Source organism: Nelusetta ayraudi, unplaced genomic scaffold (genome assembly GCF_046127955.1).
Source record: "Nelusetta ayraudi isolate G7.1 ecotype Tasmania unplaced genomic scaffold, CSIRO-AGI_Nayr_v1 ptg000016l, whole genome shotgun sequence".
NCBI classification, from domain to species: domain Eukaryota; kingdom Metazoa; phylum Chordata; class Actinopteri; order Tetraodontiformes; family Monacanthidae; genus Nelusetta; species Nelusetta ayraudi.
The window spans coordinates 5891432-5911428 of record NW_027466066.1 but is presented as its reverse complement, the minus strand read 5'-3'; the positions used below and the strand labels follow the sequence as shown (position 1 = coordinate 5911428).

Here is a 19997-nt window from a genome sequence, read left to right as displayed (position 1 = left end):
ACAGTCCCCTGCTAAAGGTCGCCAATTTCCATAACACTGAGCGGGAACATTGAAACGGAGGACTTTTCGCAGACTTTGTCGTGAGCCAGCGAAATTTAGTCGGCCAGAGCCAATGGAGTCGAGAGTGCTGGTGAATAACAAGAGACACTTACTGGGGCTGGTGATGGCAGATCCTTCCCTCTCTGTCCTCCTCAGCCGAGCGCTGGCTGATCTCGCTGTAAACGGAGAAACGAGAGGAGTAAGAACATTTCTCTTGGAAACGACAGAAATCTGTGTAACAATTAACAGATGTGGCATGAGACTTTGTCAGCAAAGGGAATCAGCCGAATGCACCATGACTCTACGGCCCAGAGTTCTCAGATCTGGGCTTGTTTGTGGGATTTTTTTTTTTTTTTTTTAACATTTATTTATTTATTTATTTATTTATTTATTTATTTTTATAAAAAGTTTGCAGAGGAGCAGCCCAGCTGGCAGGCAGGTTTTTTTTGTCACTGATTTAAATTTCAAAATGCCGCCAAAAGGTTACGTCACAGTCTGCTGAAAGCCGACAAAGTCTACAAAGTGCAGCGTCTGCTGTTGTCTGGCAACGCATCTCTCTCTTCTTTTTATGGTTCTGTTTACTTTTCTGGCAACAAACGACGGAAAGAAAAAGTAAAAAAAAAAATTGTTGGGCCAAACCCCACGTGGTTATCAAGCAAGACGAAGAGCAAAAGGCATCTAGATAATAAAGAAAGTTACGGCAGCAGCCTCTCCCAGTGAGGCCCAATAAAAACACCCGACAATATCAACTCACCAGGTGAAATGAGTCGTAAACGGGCCCGAGGTTATCGGCCCCGCTATTGAGCAGCCCTTTGGAAATGGGCGGCGGCTACAGGAAACAACGCAGGATAAGGAGCCAGAGAGATACTGTTGCCAGTCGCTATACGGACTGCGGTGGGCGGGTGGCGCCGCTCAGAGTGCGGCGGCGGCAGCGGCGGCGGCGGCGGCTGCTGGGAAGCCGCGATGACGACGCTCGTCAGGGCCCCACGTGCGTGTGACAGCGTCAGAGGAATGTCGCTTCCCCGCTCAGCTGACCAGCTGGTCCCTGACACAAGAGAAATACCCCCAGTAATCCCTCATTGATTGGCCTGGTTGTGCGTGTGTGTGTGCATGCGTATAGTGCGTGTGTGTGTTTGTGTGTTCAGTTCTGCTGAATCACCAGCGACTGAACGAGAGGGAAATGACCCCAGCGGAGGCAAAGGAAGGATGACTCAGCAATTAAGAGTGAATCGACTGTCTGGAGAGGCTGTGAATGAATGAATTAAAGTCAGAATAATGGTGACATAGTGATGCAATGATTAGCGCTGGATGGATGGAGAAGATGCATGACTAATAGTGTATAATACATTATGAAGTAAGGAGATATTGAGAGACAATGGGAAAGTGGATGACACACACACACACACACACACGCGCGCGCTTTAGGATCTCAGACAATCAGCCCGTCACTGTGATTCACTTCCTGTTGTGCCACCAGTGAGTGACTTCAACCGACTGGTCAACCAGTGGACTGCTAGGGTTCAGCTCTTTAAACACGGCTAAGTCACGTGACCTGGACGATCGATCGAACAGAAGGTGGCGATGATGAGACTCATCTCGCGGACAGACTCACGTTCACTTTCACGTTTGCCGTCTACCAGCAGGTTGCGTCTCACAGGTCTGACCTTGTCTTTTTTTTTTTTTCCTAATTTCTCTCTCTCTTTTTTTTTTTTTTTCTCCAGCTCCGTGCCATTGATGACATCATCAGTGATTAGTTGACTTGATCGCATTTCCGTCAACTGCATAAATCTCCACGGAGCTCAAGCGCTACCGTCAGTCAGGGCCACGGAGGGAGAGAACGTGCAAACTGGTGCCTTGCTTCATTCCAGCTCAGGATAATTCGATAATAAGTCGACCGCTTCCTGCCCCCTTACTTGTCCCAACTCCTCCTCCCCCCAAATCGAACCAGGTTGTTAACATGAGTCGATCCTTTCCTGTGGCGAGTGACTCACTCTTCCCATCCTGCTCTCAGGTTCTTAGAAATACTTCCTGCACCGAGTCAGCGTGTGACATCCCAGCGATGGCAACAAGCGCTGCAGTTTACCTTCTGCGGCTTGAAGATACAGCTGCTCCTGGCGAGGGAGGGGGGGGGGGGGGTGAACGTGCCACCGTGTGACTGGTAGACGTGACTAAAAAGCTGTTGTTGATCTGTGCGTATGTGTGGGCGGGCGGCTGAGTGAATGTGTGTGGGAGAGATTTCTCTCGTGTTTTTTTTCTTTTCCTTTTGAAGCTACCTTTTGTGTTTTTCCTGCTGTTTTTGAAGGTTATGACGCGGGGGGAAAATGCAGATGACACGTCTGGATTTCCCCTCCTGTGCCCCGCAGTGCCGGAAAACACGAAATAAACTTGAATTTTTTTATGAGGTCGGAATCAGCTGAACATCAAGACCTGGCTGCCAGAGCCGCTCGGGGGAAACGTGTGGGAAGGTTTGCGCTTGGTACCAAGACTGGCATGTGAGAAATGATGTAGGCAAACAGTGAAAATCACCATCATTGACATCATCAAGGCCGACAGCATTCCTTCAGCTTGGCCAGCAGTGACTTGATAGGTAACAGTTTTAAAAAAAAAAAAAAAAAAACAAGTCCAGGAATTCTCATATCAAGATATCATTCAAGATAAAATTCCTATTGAACCATTAAAAAAAAAATCAAATGAGTCAATTTTATTCTAATACATGAAAAAACACATGTATATACTTATCACTAAATAGCTCATCAATGCTGCCCTGAAGTGGTCATTTCAAGACAATTTCCACTGCTGATTGACTCGTAACAAAGAGAATGACCCCCTGGTGTTGCCACACTGCCCCCTGCTGGCTGAGTACAGAACAATGCAACTCATGTTTGTCCAGACCGGACAGGGGTGATCTGGAAGTTGCCGGGCAGGCGACCAAAGTCATGCAGTCCCACACCAGGCCAACCGGACACACCGTCAACACGGTGTTTTCGTAAGGGTGATTTTTGTAAATTCAAGTTTAAAAAAAACAAGAAAAAACAAAAACTCCATTAGTTCTGGTCTTAATAAAACTCTTAGAGCCGACCATTTTTCTTCCTTTCAGGGCATGTCATCAAACTGTCATGAGCCGAGTGACGGCACCACAGCTGTAGGTGTGTTTTTCGAGCCGTAGGTGTACGGAGAATTAGCAGAACAAACAAATCTGCCTTGCGCCCCCTTTTCCCTCGCGGTCGGAAAGCATGTCTGCACTCATTACGGCTGGAAGTGCAGCTTAAGGCGGGTTTTGTTAAGCGCGCAAGCTTCACACACCCTCACCACACAAACATCCTCGGGGGAAAAAAAAAAAAAAAACGACTTTGCAACCGAGTGATGCGCAACACAGAACTTGTAAAATAAAAGCTGAGCTGCCGAACGTTTTCCAATGACGCCACACAAAACAAAGTGAGGGCAAAGTCCCGCCAGCCAATCACAGCTGGAATACAGAGACGCTCTGTCTACTCAGTGCGTTGAGCGAGTAGACAGAGTGTCTCTCCCGCGCACACACACACAAACACACACACACACACACACACACACACACACACACTGCAGGAAGTCTCTCTTTTTTTGTTTGTGTCGTCCCAGGTTCCTACTTGCCTCATGACGCTGCTGCTGCTGTGTGTGTCACCGAGGTCATCGCAAGTACGATAGTGAGGAAACTGGGCGCAGCGCTCAGGCAAACACTCAGACTCAATGCGCGGCGGTCGCCCGGTATCTGTGGCCCACCTACTGATTGATGCCACTTGCACGGACTGTTGACGCCGCGTTGCGTGTGCGAGTGTGGAACATGACCGGTCAAGTGCACGGCTGCGTCTAAAACAAACACGTCAAGCGATTAGTTATTAGTCCCGGATGACCGGAGGAGGCATTAGGATTTAACGCTCTGAAAAATGAAACAAAAGGCGAAGAGCAATCGCGCGCCTGAGCGAGGACGTGCAAACAGACGCGCACAAAGGGGGCGAAATGATGAACAACGCACACACACACACACACACACACACAGCCCGTGAAGCATGGCTCGCCTCAATGGGCCGGTGGACAAGCCTGAGATTTGTGCGTTTGCGGAAGGAGGCCACGCCAGGTTCGCGCGAGCCGGAGGGCAAAGAGGGTAAAGGTTTGACTTCCTGCCTTCTGCTATGTTACTAATGTGGCAATGAGACTGTGATTGGCTACGTGTTTAGCAATTAGAGCTAGAAACTGCTGTGTCGATGCCAGTATGAAGCTGCCGTTGCAAAATTCATTGAAAAAAGAGACATCATTTGTGTGCACCAGACAGAAGATGATTGGGCGAACCTTTTGCATCCAAAGCAGATGATTCAGACTTGTTTTTTTTTTAATTGCTACAGCATCTTTCAGGTCTAAATCAGCAAGCATGCTTTGAAAAGTGTAGTGTGAGCATCAGGGAGGAAGGAGAGGACTTAAAATACTTTCAGTACCTTTTTTTTTCATCTATCAAGTACACTATCACACGTGACACACAGCCAGATATGTGGCTTCATTTCCCCATGCACCAGCAGATGATATAAGTGAACATGAATAACCAACCTCGTGACAACAGCGATGCATCATTCCTTTTAGAGCGTGAATTGCGCAGCGATCACATCCCATCCACCCCCTTCACCAGCTCCCCCCTCCCCGGCCGGCTTTATCTGCTCGATCTGTCTTTTATGACCCCCATTACGGGTCCGCAGGGCTGGATGGAAAAGGAGAAAGAAAAAGAAAGAAAGCCGGAGCGAGTGTTTGCTCAGCCCCGATAAGGCCTTTACCTGGATGCATTCTTAATGAGGAAGGACGGCCACGGCAAACACACACACACACACACACACACACCTAATGTGCACATGTGTTCGGACAGATAGCTGTGGAAAGACATTGGCCTTGACCCCCATTTGCTCCCCACCCGCCCAATGAATTACCCTTTATAAGGCCAGATCGGGGAAAAACACCTTTTTCCTACCTCTGCGCTTTCAACGCCGGCACGCTCTCACACACACACACACACACACACACACGCACACGCGCACACACACACACACACGTCTGCGCTTCTCGCAACGCAAACAACGCGGTGGCGTTTGAGCCGGGGTTGGACAGGATGCCGCAGCAGCCTATAAAAGAATGCCGCCGCAGCAGATAACGATCAGCTATCCTCTTGGTGAAGCTGTTAAAGTCGGGGGAGAGTCAGTTAAACAGTCAATAGACGTTTACAGGGGCTGAATCTGCCCTCAGGAAACATGTAGTTACACCACATGTTTAAGGCAGACAAAAAAAAAAAAACCCCAACCAAAGTGGACCGGGATTTTAGTGAGTGCATGTTTTTGAAAAAGAACAGAAGAGAGAAAACTTGCTGTGATGGTGTGTGTCAGTGAAACTGATGGAACTGGTGACCAGAATTTGCCTCGTTCATATTTTTCCAACAACAATGTGGGACTCTAAAAAACTCGCAGTAATGAGGCAGGTCCATACTTTACTTTTTACAAAGGGCTTTTAAGTGCATTTCTGGAAATCAGCCCTTTGTGATGTCACCAAAGGGCACGATACCTCTCCCAGGTCGATGACAACAGGCGTTGCCCCCTGAAGCTATCTTGCGTCGTGTTGTATTTTCTTCTGCTTTGAGTTACTTTAGAACGCAAAGCCTACAAAGGTCCATGTTAAGATTGACTGGGAGTCGTGCCAGAAAAAGTTCGCAAAAATTTTTGTCGCTTAGCTTTCCTGCCTCAATATCGCAGTCCTCCCACCCAAAAGAAAATAAACAAAAAGTAAAACAGGAGGTTTGCAAATCGCTTTCGTTGTGCCTATTTTCGCTTTGCACACAATCCACGATCGATCCACGAGCACCGTGTGCACCTCACAACCGGGAGAGCTGTGACATCAGCATTTAAAAAAAAAAAGATCAGTTTCAGCGTTCACACAAAGCCAGGCAAGGCGGCGTTTTCAAACTTATCCACCCTGAAGAGCGTTTTTCGAAAATGTGCAGTTTCGGTCTGTGAGGTTTCAGTGAAAACGCCGGCTTCATGTAAACTCAAGGCCAAACTGACTAAAATCTATTTAGCATTTTCACGGAAACCAGTCTTTGTGTAAACGGGCCCCTAAGTTCCCTTCTGAAGATGTAGAAGGTGCGACAGAGCATCTGTCTCAGTAGGAAGCTAACGCTAGGTCTTTCTGTAGCACGCTAAATATTGGCGGCTAATCTTGAACCTCCCAAAAAGCAGTGAAAGAACAAAAGTAGAAAAAAAAGCCGGAGATGACTGAACTTTAAGGTCTGAGTTCAGCCAAAGCAGATGTTATCGAGGCAATTAGAATGTAATGGAGTCAAGAGAGATCAAGGCGCTAAAGGGTGTCGCCGACGGGGGGGAAAAGCTTACATGCAGCTAGCCTGTAGCTTCTTGCGAATGATTCCACGTACTCCGTGAACTGAGATCAGTCGCTGAAACCTTCGAGCCGACGCTCGACGAGGTTGCCAAAACAGAGGAGTTGCTACTTGCTCTGTCAATCAAAGTCCTGTATAGCTTGGAGAGATAAATCTTCCGATGGCTCTACCATCCTCTCAAGACTAGAATCTCCAAAGTCGTACTTGTGGCCAGAGAGAGAGGGGGGAAAAGTACGATTTTACGTAAATTGCAGGCAAGTGAGAGAATTTTACATGAGCGTTTTATGGTTTTAATACCCACAAGTGGATGTCAGTGCACATGTTTCGCTGCTCATCACAACCACTGCGAGGCTGCCATTATCTTTTTATGGGCTCCCTCTAGGCCCGGGGCACTGCAGTATGGTAGTCTGCTGTATCTGTTGACACCCCCAGCAGCAGCAGCAGCAGCAGCAGCAGCATCACAGAGCTGCATTCTTGCCCGCTGATAATACAGGCGGAGCAGAGTGGACGCTCCGCAGTTGGCTCCACGCGGCTGCGAGGGGAGGACCGACACCAAGGCGGTTGTTCTCCTGCAATCAGGCAAACTCTGCATTCCAGAGGATGAGTTTTACAAACCTTGGACTTTAACTATCTACTAATCTAAATAGAGAGGTTGTTCATAAGACGACATCATCCTTTAGTTTGCTGCTAATTCACCGCCCTGACAGTGAGCTGGCTGTGTGGACCAAATATGATTTAGCTGAAGTGCTAAACTTTACATCTTATAAGCGAGCAATAGCGCTTTTCTGCAACTTGATGGTACCCAAAGCACTTTACAGCTATCTCTCTCATACACCAGTGTTGATACTTAATATATGGTACAGTCTGAAAGTTGTGCTTTTCTTTCTTTTCCCCCCTTTTCTCTTAGCTATTAAAAGCAAAGAAGAAAACAACAATTGTCAATGAAAACTAGGAAACTAAGTGTAAGACATTTCCTTTTTGAGAAACAACTACAGTTTGGTCATATTGATGATGAGTCATCAAATCAAACATTCAAAGGATTTTCCACGACCCTATCTCAGCTCACCGACAGGAAGACTGTACGTGCACGTCCAAGTGTTCTAATACCTTATTAGTCCATTATTCACAGGCTTCTAGGAAGCCAAATTGAAGGTTAGGACGATCCTCGGCATGCTCCGCTTAGATGACAGGGCAAATATGTCTCTATGCGGTTTATAGCTTGGCTTTTAAGTTGCCATGTGACAATAGCTTTAGGCTCCGTATCAAAGCCCTCGGTGACTCTCCTGTATAAACAAGCTAAAAGCCCAAAACGAAGCATTTGTCATCCGGGTACACGTAGAGTTACGCACATGCGAGTGTGTTTTCGGAGTGGAACATGAAAGCGCATACCAGTGGACGAGTGGACTTTGAAAATAATGACCGTGTTGGCGTACGTGTGTGTTTTTGAGCGCGTGCGTGCCGGTCTGCGTGTGTGCTCAAGTGGGCTGTTACTCATACAGGTTACTCATTGATCCAGACAACTGGCAGGGAGCGGCGGAGTGCGAGACAGCGATCGGTTCCGCGAGCGAGCGAGGGCCAGGCCGGGTGAGTGAACGCAGGCTCAGCGCACGCACGCGTACACAAAGCACCTTCACACTAGAAAAAAGTGACGCGAATACGCACGCACCTCCGCCGCCGGTTCGGCCGGGGGAGGCGGAAGACGCAGAAGTCGGAATTCTGGCACATCCACGTTGCAGATCGCCTGCAATCCAACGCCTTGGCAGTCGGTTTTGGAATTCTGAAAGGTCATAAGGTTCCTTTTTTTGTTGTGACCAAAACTGTGTAGTGCCCTTTAAACCCATACTGAAGAAGACAAAGAAGAAATACAGGAGGCAAACGCAAGCCCACCTGCAGCCAAAGAGACCAGCGTGGCTCTTCAGTCAGAGCATTTCAGCTTTAAAAGAGGGACAGTAAACTTTTGTTTTTGCTTCTACTCGACTTTTGACCATCTGCTCTTGTTTGTTTATTGTATATAGATTTACGTGAATGTTTCTTGTAATTACTGTACAATTCATTTTTTTGCATTGTTTTTAGTGCTGCGACAGCGTAGTTTCCCAATTTGGGATCCGTTCTGTTCTACTTTATTCTACTTTAGTCAGAGTGGAGGGAAACAGTGCTGTGCAGCATCTAATGCTGGTCCAGTGTCCATTTTGAAGGTGACGGATGGAATGTCTGTCGAGTCGCTTTCACAATTCAATGAATAAAGGTCGTCTACGAGTTCTTTGTCATATGATTATGTGAAATCCAGTTGATTTTGTATTGTATTTTTCTTGGCTGGGGTACACGGTCCTCTGCATTTAGCCTAAAAAATTCAAATTCTACTCAAGTGTGTGTGAGTCAGTGTGTGTGTGTGTGTGTGTGTGAGTGTGTGTGTTTGCTTACAAAACACGGGCCGACCTTCCTGTCTTAAAGCCGCCACCTCTCCCTTCCCTCCTCCTGGCTGATGCTTGTCTAAACATCCCTACACATTAGTGAGCACACATCAAGACTACGCACACACTTTGTTATTAGACTATTCCCCGGGTGAAGCGCGTACAAAGAATGTGACAACTCCACACACGTCGCACGGCGGAACACACACACACACACACACACACACACACACACACACTGGAGGAGGAGATCCGGCATGATCCAACATGCGCAGGTCTCCGATGGAAAAAAACCTCGGACGCTCCATCACACAAAGAGTCGGGGAAAAAAAGAGGAGCCGGGGGAAAGCTGGCATTCCGTGGGATACGGCTGTGTGCATTAGACTTGACTGGGAGCTTAAAGCGGGAGAGGAGAGAATGGGACGAGGAGGAGGAGGAGGAGGTCAAGGAGGCTCAGAAGAAGGTGGGAGGGAGAGGCAGAGTGAGAGGAAGATAGAAGAAGAGAGGAGGGAGTCGCAGGCAGTAGTGAGTGATTAAATCAGCGCTGATGGCTGACATGGAGGCATTAGCGGCATTCTTCACTACAAGAATACCCACAATGCACCGCTGCACTGTATTCACCAGGCCACCAGAATCGAAGATGGCGGCCCATTCATTCCAATGAAGTTGCCCGCCCAGCGCATACGCCAAAAAAGTTTTTGACTTCCACTTTATTGGGTCCATAGAGCATGCGCAGTAGTGTCACTCCCCATCATGCCTCTGTAACTCACATGATTTATTTGGCCAATCAGATCGATTCTTGAGGACGTGACTTACAGACACATCAGGACGCAGCCAATCGGAACGAGCTGAGACACAGCAGCACGTACGACGTTGTGACATCACGCTGGGAATGAACTCTTTTCTGCCGTTTATCATTTAAAAAGACTAATAGACCATAACTGAAAAATCCACAATAGAAAGATTTGCTATCAATCGCGTTTCAGGTCACAGTCGTTCTGTCAGCCGTTTTAAAGGCCTTTTTTTATTGTTTTGCGGTCCATGGGAAAAATGCTTTTTGGGCACATGGGATTTTTTTTCCTGCAGTACCTCAAGTGGCCACTGAGAGAAATCGGCACACCGCCATATCACCAGTCCGGCATCCAGTTCTTATAATACATCCATACATAATACATCCAGCCTGATGGAACCGTGCATATACGACACAGATTTGTTTCACACATCCATCTGGGAAAGAGCCCATACATCGACTTCGGGAGGAGAAGGTTCATTTCGAAAACAACATTATTGCAATCCAATCAGTTGTTTGTTTGTTGTTGCTTTTACAGGTAACTCATCCAATACAAGACTCCTTGTTGGTGACGAGTTCTGTTGCCTCTTTAACCAGACCAGCCAGTCAGGGGGAAGGCAACATCTTTTCAGCCCAGCTCAGCCCTCGGTGCTGTTTTTCATTTGGCTTCTATTGTTCCAAAGTCTCACGTGGAGCTTGGTCAACTGCTAATTTGCATCCACGTCATGGAATTATGTCCAAGAACACATCCAGCTTGTGTCACAGAGACAATACAAAGCTTGATTTAAACAGTGTATCACTGCTAGAATTTCCTCTTTTCTTTTTGTGTGAGACAAAACTGCTGTGCCCTTAAATCTTAAAGGACGTCCAGGCTAAACAGATGAATCACATTTTTTTTTTTTTTTTTTGTTAAATCACCACTGCATCAGCATCAGCGTACGTCTCTTTAGCATCAGGCTTTTCCACGGTCGCTTTGCTTTGCCTTGCCTTCTACTAGGGCAGCCAAAGCCAATTGGTCGTATAGGATACTTTACCCAACTGAAAAACCTTTGGGACCGGCTGCTGGCAAGATGGATGCGCAAGGTTTCAGAAGTGAAACGTCAGCATCCCAGCGACCAGATCAGCAGGGAATCCAATTAATGGCGTGCGCTGAAACTCTTATTTGGCAACCTGATGCAGACGGTTCAACTGCAACTTGCCAGCGGTGCATAAATCAGGCCGTCCAGCGTGGCATCGACGAGGAGGAGCAGCGGAGGAGCTGCGCACACCGTAAAACTGTCAAGCGGTTTTATTGCCTCCGCGGCCGCAAGCGCTGTGACCTGCATCCAGCTCACATTCAGGTCCGTGTCGCCTCACGTGAGGCTTCAGCAGCACCAGCGTGTGGAGCCGAGAAACTATCTGGCAACCACACCCACAAGTGGGTTTGAGGGTTTTTTTCACACTCTCTCTCTCTCTCTCTGTATTAGTTATTGAATAACAGGGCCCCGCTGGGAGACTCGAACGTCCACATATCTGTGCACTGGGTGGTGATGCTGTGTGTGCATTTAATCGGTGCTGTTAAAAATTCACCTGGCTTGCTGTCAGTTGCCACTTTCTCCCCGTGTGTGTCTCACAGCACAGCAGCGCTTGGCCGCTATTTTCTCCACAAATTATTTTCAATTGATTAAAAAAAAAAACAACCACAACCACACTTACCTGTGTAAGAAGATTTCCTCATGGTTGCGTCTTCCCTCGGACCTCGTGGTGTACGGCGAGTGTTACTGTTAAGGCTATCGGCTTGTTGCTCAAGCAGAAGTTGGCATCCGTGGCTCTCCCCCACTCTGTCCCTCCTCTCTATCTATCTGCCTTCTCCCTCTCTCTGTCTCTCCCTCTCTCCCTCTGCCTCTTCTCCACCTCTCCAGATGCACCTGGACAAAAAAAAAAAAAAAAAAAAGGAGGGGGAGGAGGGACGAGAAACAAAAAGTGGACCTCTTGCCTCAACTTTCCCGGACTTGTTCCTCGAGCTCAGTTTTCCAGGGCGAGAGAAGTCAGTGGGGGGAGAGAGAGAGAGTGAGCGAGAGATAGCCGCTCCACGTCGGACACGCAGTCAGTCAGCCAGTGTGCGCGCGCTGCTGGGAATGGATCCTATCACACCTGCGCTCCAGACGCACGCCCAGGCACGGAGCGGGAGTGGTTTACTGTACGCGCGCTGCGGGGGCTTTCTCACACACACACACACACACACACGCACACACACGCACACACACGCCGAGGTGTGTGGATTAAAGACGCGTTTTAATGCTGTCGTCTGCTTGTGGTTTGAGGAGCACCGCGGCAAACAAATTACTCAACAGAGCAACTATGCGGTGCGCTGAAAAAGAAGAAAAAAAAAACGCCCGAAAAGCCCAGTGTGGCGCGCGTTGCACAATCTTTCAAGCGGGGGCGCGCGTTTCTTTTCTTTTCTTTTTTTTTTTTTTTTTTTTTTAAACGTCATCCAGGTCAACGCGATTTCAAAGCAAAGACGTTACCGGACGCAATCAACCTTCTTGTCTTTTTGTGTGTTTGTTTGTTTGTATGTTTTCGGAAAATAATACTTGTACAGACTTGTATGCGTGAGGTTACCTGCGCGCTCCCGTGACTCGGCGGATTTGGGAGAAAGGTGTTTGTTGTGTAAACTCGGCGTCTGGGCGGGGCCACGTGTTGACTGAGCGAGCGAGCCCACGTCTGCTCACATGCGAAGCCGCCTTTTTACAATCTCCCCCAAATCCCTGCGGTTCCCTATCCTGTGTCAGAATGAAGAGGTGCACGTCCGAGCTGCAGCGACCCCCCGTGGTCGCCACAGACACCGCAGGCCTCTTGGGATCTAGTTTTGGCAACGTTTTCAAGCAGGAGAAAAACACGTGGTTGTCTGCAGCCCCTCAATGAGCTCCCGTGAAATGAGAGAAGTGCCATCCATTGCTGCTTTTGTTCAGTCCACCCCACACCCCACACTTTTTTCTCTCTCTTTTTTTTTTTTTTTTACATTGTGAGCTTTAAAAAAGCAGTAAAAAAAATAAAAATAAAAAAAATGTCTTTCTTGAAAGGACACTGAAATCTATGGAAGAGGATTAGGGCCACGAGAAGAGAAAAAAACTAAAGTTGATGTAAAAAAGATGAAATTGTGTGAATAAAATCGACATTTTGCAATTAATGTGAATGCGAGGTCAGTCAAAAATGTTGAGAATAAGGCTCGAAATCGAAAGGCTCTGCGCGCAAGTCTTGTGGAATACTTCCGTTTTCGCTAGTTTCCTGAAGACTGTGGGTGAGCCTTGTGAGGATACTTCTGTTTTCGGCAGCTCACTTTGAACTGTGCGTACTTGGGTTCATCCGCCATCCACTTTATTCACAAAATTTCCACTTTATTTGCGTCGACTTCATTCACGAAATTTCTACTTTCGGCACGAAATTTCGTCTTTTTTGCGTCAACTTTTTTCACGAAAATTTCAACTTATAAGTCGAAATGAAAACTTCACTAAAAATCTCCATCCTGTAATATGTTTTTCTCTTCTTGTGGCCCGAATCCTCTTTCGTTGAAATCTCTTCCAGGTTTGTGGTGAAACACCTAGCCAGCCGTTTTCATCTCCATCCAAACACGTTAAGGTTCTGACAAAACTTCAGTTGTTGTAGGAAGCTGTAGAAGCTGTAAACAGAAAGCTGAAAAGGCTGTTTTTTGTGGGTTTAAATAAATACCTATGGTTGTTCTTCTGGAGGCCAAGGGTGATAATAAACACCTGAAAATCAGTGACAAGTGCATTTGCGCAAGTGGTACATGGGTTCTGTTACACCCAGCGTTCACAAGGCTGACATCACTGTGTGGGCCTTAAGTAGCGACTGGAAGAGCTCTTAGCAAAACAAGTGCTGCCAGCGTGAGCGGCTGACCGACTTCAAGCTGGTGCAAGGTTTCAAGACATCAAAAAAACAGACACGTCAGAGTCCACCGACATCAAACAAGTGACTGTTTGCAATTTAAAAAAAAGCAGCAGCAGCGGCAGCAGCAGCAACACCTTCTGGAGAAGACGAAGGAGGGCAAGTTTGCTGACCCAGATAGAGCACATGTGGCTGCATCCTGTTGTTTTGCCTTTGACATGCACATGCAGACACAACTAAAACACCACAAAAGGGGAAATTGCGGCACTTTTTTTGTTTCCTTTTGTTTTCTTGTAGCTCAACAGTCCAGATGGGCAAAAGCTGCAATAAAGGTGAAAAAAATCATTTGGTTTGATGAAGACATTATCACACTGAAACCGCATCCGTTTTCACCAGATGGCAGAGATAGGTTTTTAAGAGGAATTGCACGTAATAACAGAATAGGAAGCGTTGTGTATCTGTAGAAACAGAGGTGAGAGCACACAGAACACTTTTAATTGCAGGTGTAGCAGTTCAAAACATTTAGTTTCTTTCAGAATTTCAAGGACAACAGCGGTAGCTGCTGACTCAGGACCAGCTGGGGTCACCTGACCAGGTTGCAAAGGTGCAGGACTCTTCGGCCAATCAGTGTTGCCTTTCAGTTGCCAAAACACGAGCATCTTTTATCCTGTTTACATCTCAAAGTTGTTGAGAGTGTTGTTGTGGCTGATCGGATGACACAGCTTGGAAAGTTTCGATGCACATAGTCATTGCTACAGAGAATAACTGTGGTTTGGCATGTATTTTTTTTATTTTTTTTACACACTGGCAACAGTGCAGAACATCTTCTTGGAAAATCATCAAGGCTAAGGTCTAATGCTTTGCATTCTAAGGCACGCAGGATTTTGCATTTGATTGTCTTAAAAATGCATTTCCACCTAAAAATGTAATGTTTGCACCCTGCAGTTCACTTGTTCCTCGCCATAGTCCTGACTTTAGGGTACATGCGTTGGACAGCCTCAATCATGCAGCCCTCCAGTGTTTTTGTGGCTCGGATGACGTCAGCCGATAATAAGCACAGGTTTAACCGGAAAACACCCGTTGATGCATTGACACAACCTTAAATAAACAGCAATTAGGCAGACTGCGCTGTCACCCCACTCTGGGTATTAACCTTGTGCCTTGTGCATGCAGCGACACGCCTAGAAAGATATAACTTTGCAGAACACCCCGTGCTTCCTATTTGTTGTTTATCTTTTTTGTAGCGTGCCACTTTATGAAAAGCGCCTGACTGCTTCGAGTGCTGAAGTTAGAAAAAAAGTGTTAACACCTCTGGGTCCCTTGTGAATATGATGCGTTGAGGATCAAGAGATTTTTTTCACAAGTGAGGACGCAATCAAGCCATTTCTTTTAAGTGGGCTGTGTTTTCTTTTTCTCACAACTTCGAAACGTCTACAAGAAACCATGAGCGGTCCAGTTGCCTCCAGCCTCTTAGCGTTAATTCTTAGCGTGAAGTTTAAGACGAGTTGTGGTTTTGTGCATCGCATTTTAAAAAAGGGTGAGTGTTGAGCCCCTGCAGTAGAACGCATAATGAGTGGAAGTCAATGGAAGTCCAATAACCGAAGGTTTGGCAGTTGGAAGCCCGCTCCATCCCGGTCTCTGTGCTCGGGCGAGACACTTTAATTGCTGCACTGCCTCATATGACAAAAACGAGAGAGCGAATGTTCGGGGGGGGTTGTCGGTACAGATTCGCAGCTACGCCTCCACCTGCGAGACCAAGAGTCACTTTGGCTACATGTATGTAGTTCAACACCATCACCGGTGTGAAAAAAAAAAAACGTGTAACAAAACTAAGCCATGGCCACCATGAAATGAACGACCCTAATCTCCTCACTGCATCAGCCGCACGGCTACCCGCAGGCAGCAGCCTTTGACACGGCTTACATTTTCACATTTCCTGCCGAGGCCGCAAAGCAGCACAGACGCGGGAGGTTTCAAAACACGGTTAAAAGGCATAGAGTAAAAGGGCGTCTCGCGGTACACGCTGCTTTTCTTGTCAGCAGCGGGGGTGGAGGGAGGTGGTGGGGGTGAGGTGGGGTGGTCTGTGTCAGTGCTGCTGCTGTCAGTAGACGCAGGCTGAAACCACACAGGGAAAATTCTCACGCACTGTACTCTGCAGAGACGGTGTTTTTATTTTGTCGCTCAGAGCTGTGGGATCTGTGGACCTGCATAAGTGTTTCCACATTAGCACATATTACATTAGCACATGTTTAGCAGGTCCCACGTTTGGACCTCAGCTTTGCTGACTGCGTTTGCAGTGTTGATGACACGTGTTGTGAAAATGTGGAGGTTGCGATGGCAGCAGGCTTGTTTACCGGCAGCTGCCCGCTCAAACTTTCCATTCTGGTACAAATGGTTTTGATCTGTGGATGGGATTTTGTGTCTTTTTTTTTTTTGTCGTGGATGTGCGTCTAAAAATATCCAGTTAGCTCCTTAATTCAAATGTAGCTCCAGTGCTTGAATGATCTGCCAGTGTGAATGATGTTTGGAATGAGATCAATCCTAATATATATGAAAATATATATTAGGATTGTGCGTGAAATTGTGTGAATAAAATCGACATTTTGCAATTAATGTGAATGCGAGGTCAGTCAAAAATGTTGAGAATAAGGCTCGAAATCGAAAGGATCTGCGCGCAAGTCTTGTGGAATACTTCCGTTTTCGCTAGTTTCCTGAAGACTGTGGGTGAGCCTTGTGAGGACACTTCTGTTTTCGGCAGCTCACTTTGAACTGTGCGTACTTGGGTTCATCCGCCATCCACTTTATTCACAAAATTTCCACTTTATTTGCGTCGACTTCATTCACGAAATTTCTACTTTCGGCACGAAATTTCGTCTTTTTTGCGTCGACTTTTTTCACGAAATTTCAACTTATAAGTCGAAATGAAAACTTCAATAAAAATCTCCATCCTGTAATATGTTTTTCTCTTCTTGTGGCCCGAATCCTCTTTCGTTGAAATCTCTTCCAGGTTTGTGGTGAAACACCTAGCCAGCCGTTTTCATCTCCATCCAAACACGTTAAGGTTCTGACAAAACTTCAGTTGTTGTAGGAAGCTGAGAACCAGTGTTTTTTTTTTTGCCTGTAAACAGAAAGCTGAAAAGGCTGTTTTTTGTGGGTTTAAATAAATACCTATGTATTACAGAGTGCATCTCTGGTCTGTGGCCGATACGATACGTATCTCGATACACTACCAACGATTCGATACATTAACGATACGATTTGTATATTTACGATACGATCCCCCCCCCCCCTCCCTAATACGATGCGGTGCGATTCAGCACAGTTTGATCCAACATGATGTGATTTGATTTGAGACTCCGATGCAAAGGAATGATGCTATGCAATTCAATGAGTTTGATTATTTATTCACCAAAATACAAACATTCTGTATATTTAAATTTAAATGTAAATGTCAAAACCAAGGCAAGTGCTATATACATTATGAAATATACATTAATCTCCTTATTGCTTACAAATTGAATAAATGTAAACTCTTCTTGCTGTTGCTGTAAACAGACACCAGCCTAACTGTCATAATAAAACAGTCACGACAGTGAAATAGCTTCTCTGTGTTGAGAAACTGAAGACAGAGAAAGATTCAAATACTCAAAAAAATAATAATGTCATGGTTCCAAGAACTCAATGAAAATGAGTGCACAATGCAACTACTCATTGGCGTGTCACTTTCAGGCCATACTGTATTATTCAACCGACATGTTCCACTCTAAGGTTTGTCTTTAGAAATATCAGTTGATCCACATGATGGGGGTGAAGCAAACTGCGCTGTGCTGTAACTTCCAGCACAGCGCCCCTTCCGCTGCGCCAGAATTCAGGAGTCCGGCGGTGGCCAGTGTTCTTTGTTGCTGGGCACTTTTGGCTGTAGAATCGTTCCACGAATAGCCGCGGAACGATGGTGTCGTTCACGCTAGACCTGAAGCGGCACGCACCTCTGTGGCCGGCTCGCGCAGCGATCGTTTCGGCGTCTGGTCTATTTTTTTATTTTAACTGCCTTGTGCAGCGCTGTATCTGCCTGTGACAGATGTAAAAACTGATGAATCTAGATTTAATCCCGAAATTGCATCAATTCACGGCTGCTCTATCCGTGTATCAATACGTATCGGTTAATCTTCCCATCCCTAATATATATACATTCTGGTAAACATGTACATGAATGGAAAGTTAGAAATGCTCAATTTTACAAATGAGTGAGAGTATTTCAGAGTATTTCAGAGTATAATCAGCTTTTCCCTATATTTGGGTCTTTGTCTTGAAAAAAAAAAAAAAGTCACACACCAAGCTCGAAAGCCGGCACTGTAGGAAAGCAGAGTTTCTTGTCAGCCTTGCGCTTGTGGGCCGACGTCTTCAGCGCCTGAGAGTCGCTCGCATGTCTTCATAAACCTCGTTTGTGGGAACAGGCCTTGGTTTCGCTGAGCAGCGTAACATCTTTGTCTGGCAACAACACGTCAGCAAGTCAGCTTTACGTCCTACCAGTGATCATTTGTTTTGCAAATTAAGAACATGTGAAATGTGAAATAAGTTTGCATGTCAATATGTGTTGAATGTATCCATATGGGTTTTTTATCTTGAGTTTTTTTTTTATATATATATATATATAAATATATGTAAATGCTTCTACAAAAAAACAACATCAACTTCTCAGAAAAAGTGACACTCATTTGACTTGATAATGGAATTAATGACGCTACAGTGACATGAAATGAAAGACAGTTGAAGCATGAAGATGTGATTTCCCCCACTTCAATGTATTGAAACAAAAACTGGCAACTGCGAAGGGTAGACCACAACAAAAGAATGTCAAAGCCTCATAAACTTGTCATGTGACCATGCGACCTTTCCATTAGGGGTCACACGATCATGTTATGCAGTGGCCAGTACAATGTTGGATATGTACATTCAGAACTTTAGAGAAGGTCAAATTAAAGTAGATTTGATTTAGAATTTAGAATCTAATTCTGAAGCTAAATATCAATTTTTGTAAGTAGTGTATTTGTACACAATATACATAAATAAATAAATAAATTAATAATCAGTAAAAAATAACTCAATGACTTCACTCACACGCACAAACACACAGTTACCTTGAGGATGAGCCACAAAATGATGCCAGCTAAGATGCAGAAAAGCACAGCAGCAGCGACGCTAATAGCCATCAGGAACTTGTCATACTCATAAGACAGGCGACACTCCTTATGCACATCTGTAATCAGCAAGAATCAATGCTTTTAGTCTCTGGGCCGCTTTGTTTGCTATTCACATTTTAGACACACTAGCAATGACAGCAGATCCAAAAGCATGTGCTGCGGGGTAGGACTGATTTCAGGTAGCAATCCTTCATGCTTTTATTTTTATCACTTCATGCCCTATGGGAGAAAAATGAATTATTATTACGCAAATACTTTTACCTTACCTGAGACCACCAGGAGCACAGAGCCTTTGCCCTTCAAATTTTCCATTTGTTGCTTAATGTGGTTGCGCTTCTGGTAGAGGCACCAGTAAGGTCCAGTATCATTCAAGAAGAGGTCTCTGATGAGGATGTCCATGTTGGGGAACTTCCCGTTGTGCTGAAATCTCCCTTGAAGTTCGTCTCTGGTCGTGGGGCTCTTCTGGTTCTTCTTGTGGATAAAGAAGAGGTCGTTCTCACTGATACCACTCTTCACCGTCAGTGAATCGACGTCCTTGGTCTCCGTTCTACACTGAATTGTCATATCTTTCCCAGGAGTTCTCCAAAGCACCTCGCTGCTCCCTTCTAACAATGACCAAAAACAGCACACATTAATTTATGGCACTTAAAAACTTTATTGAAATATTTGGCCTTCAACAGTTTTGAAGATCCAAGAAAAAATTTAAAGAATTACAAAAATGCATGTTGATTGACAGCTTCATCCATGAACTTCCAAAAATGCAAAAACAATCGTAAAGCACATTACTATTTATTAAAAAGTAATAATTTTAATTATTGACAAATCCTAGTTATTGACCTGCATTTCCAAACAGAAACATGAGTTTTAGTGGCAGAATGTCAAGCTTGATTGATTTCTGACTTCTCAGTAACGCCCAGTGAGGCGTCTCAAATTTTGGTATCAAAAGGTGAATTCAAGAGACTGCTTAGCTGTTTCCACTGATTATTTACAAAAGAATAAAAACAAAAGTTTCAGTTTTCAGTAGATTTTTGAAAATATATTTTTTTTCTTTTCTCCTTTTCAAAAGTTGTGGTTGTCAGTGTCACACACACTCTTGACGGATGTCCTACCTTGGTTGCAGAGGGCTGTGCAGACGAGACAAAGGAAAGGTGCAAGACTTTGCCAGGCAGCAGTCATGTTGACTCTGAAAAGGTTCCATCTCAGGTTTCTGTTCTTCAATGCGCCGAGAACGTCAAATCAGATGGTGCGTTGGGGGAGGAGTTACCAGG

General features: G+C 45.6%; 2 protein-coding genes across 2 annotated transcripts in view; both read right to left on the bottom strand.

Annotated features, from left to right (window-relative positions):
* The window catches only part of LOC142886912 (septin-9-like), a 62959-nt gene extending 51195 nt beyond the window's left edge, over positions 1-11764 (bottom strand). The window contains exons 1-2 of the mRNA XM_076024175.1: positions 11339-11764; positions 153-215 (exon numbers count right to left, since the gene is read on the bottom strand). Of these exons, the coding sequence (XP_075880290.1) occupies positions 153-215; positions 11339-11360 (85 nt within the window). The 5' untranslated portion in view covers positions 11361-11764. The remainder of the gene's footprint in view (positions 1-152; positions 216-11338) is intronic.
* Positions 11765-17083: 5319 nt separating this feature from the next.
* LOC142886907 (uncharacterized) lies at positions 17084-19997 on the bottom strand. The gene is made up of 4 exons (XM_076024168.1): positions 19839-19997; positions 18996-19334; positions 18667-18785; positions 17084-18016 (listed from the first exon to the last, which is right to left on the bottom strand). The coding sequence occupies exons 1-4, from the start codon at positions 19903-19905 to the stop codon at positions 17930-17932; spliced, it is 612 nt and encodes a 203-aa protein (XP_075880283.1). The 5' UTR covers positions 19906-19997; the 3' UTR covers positions 17084-17929.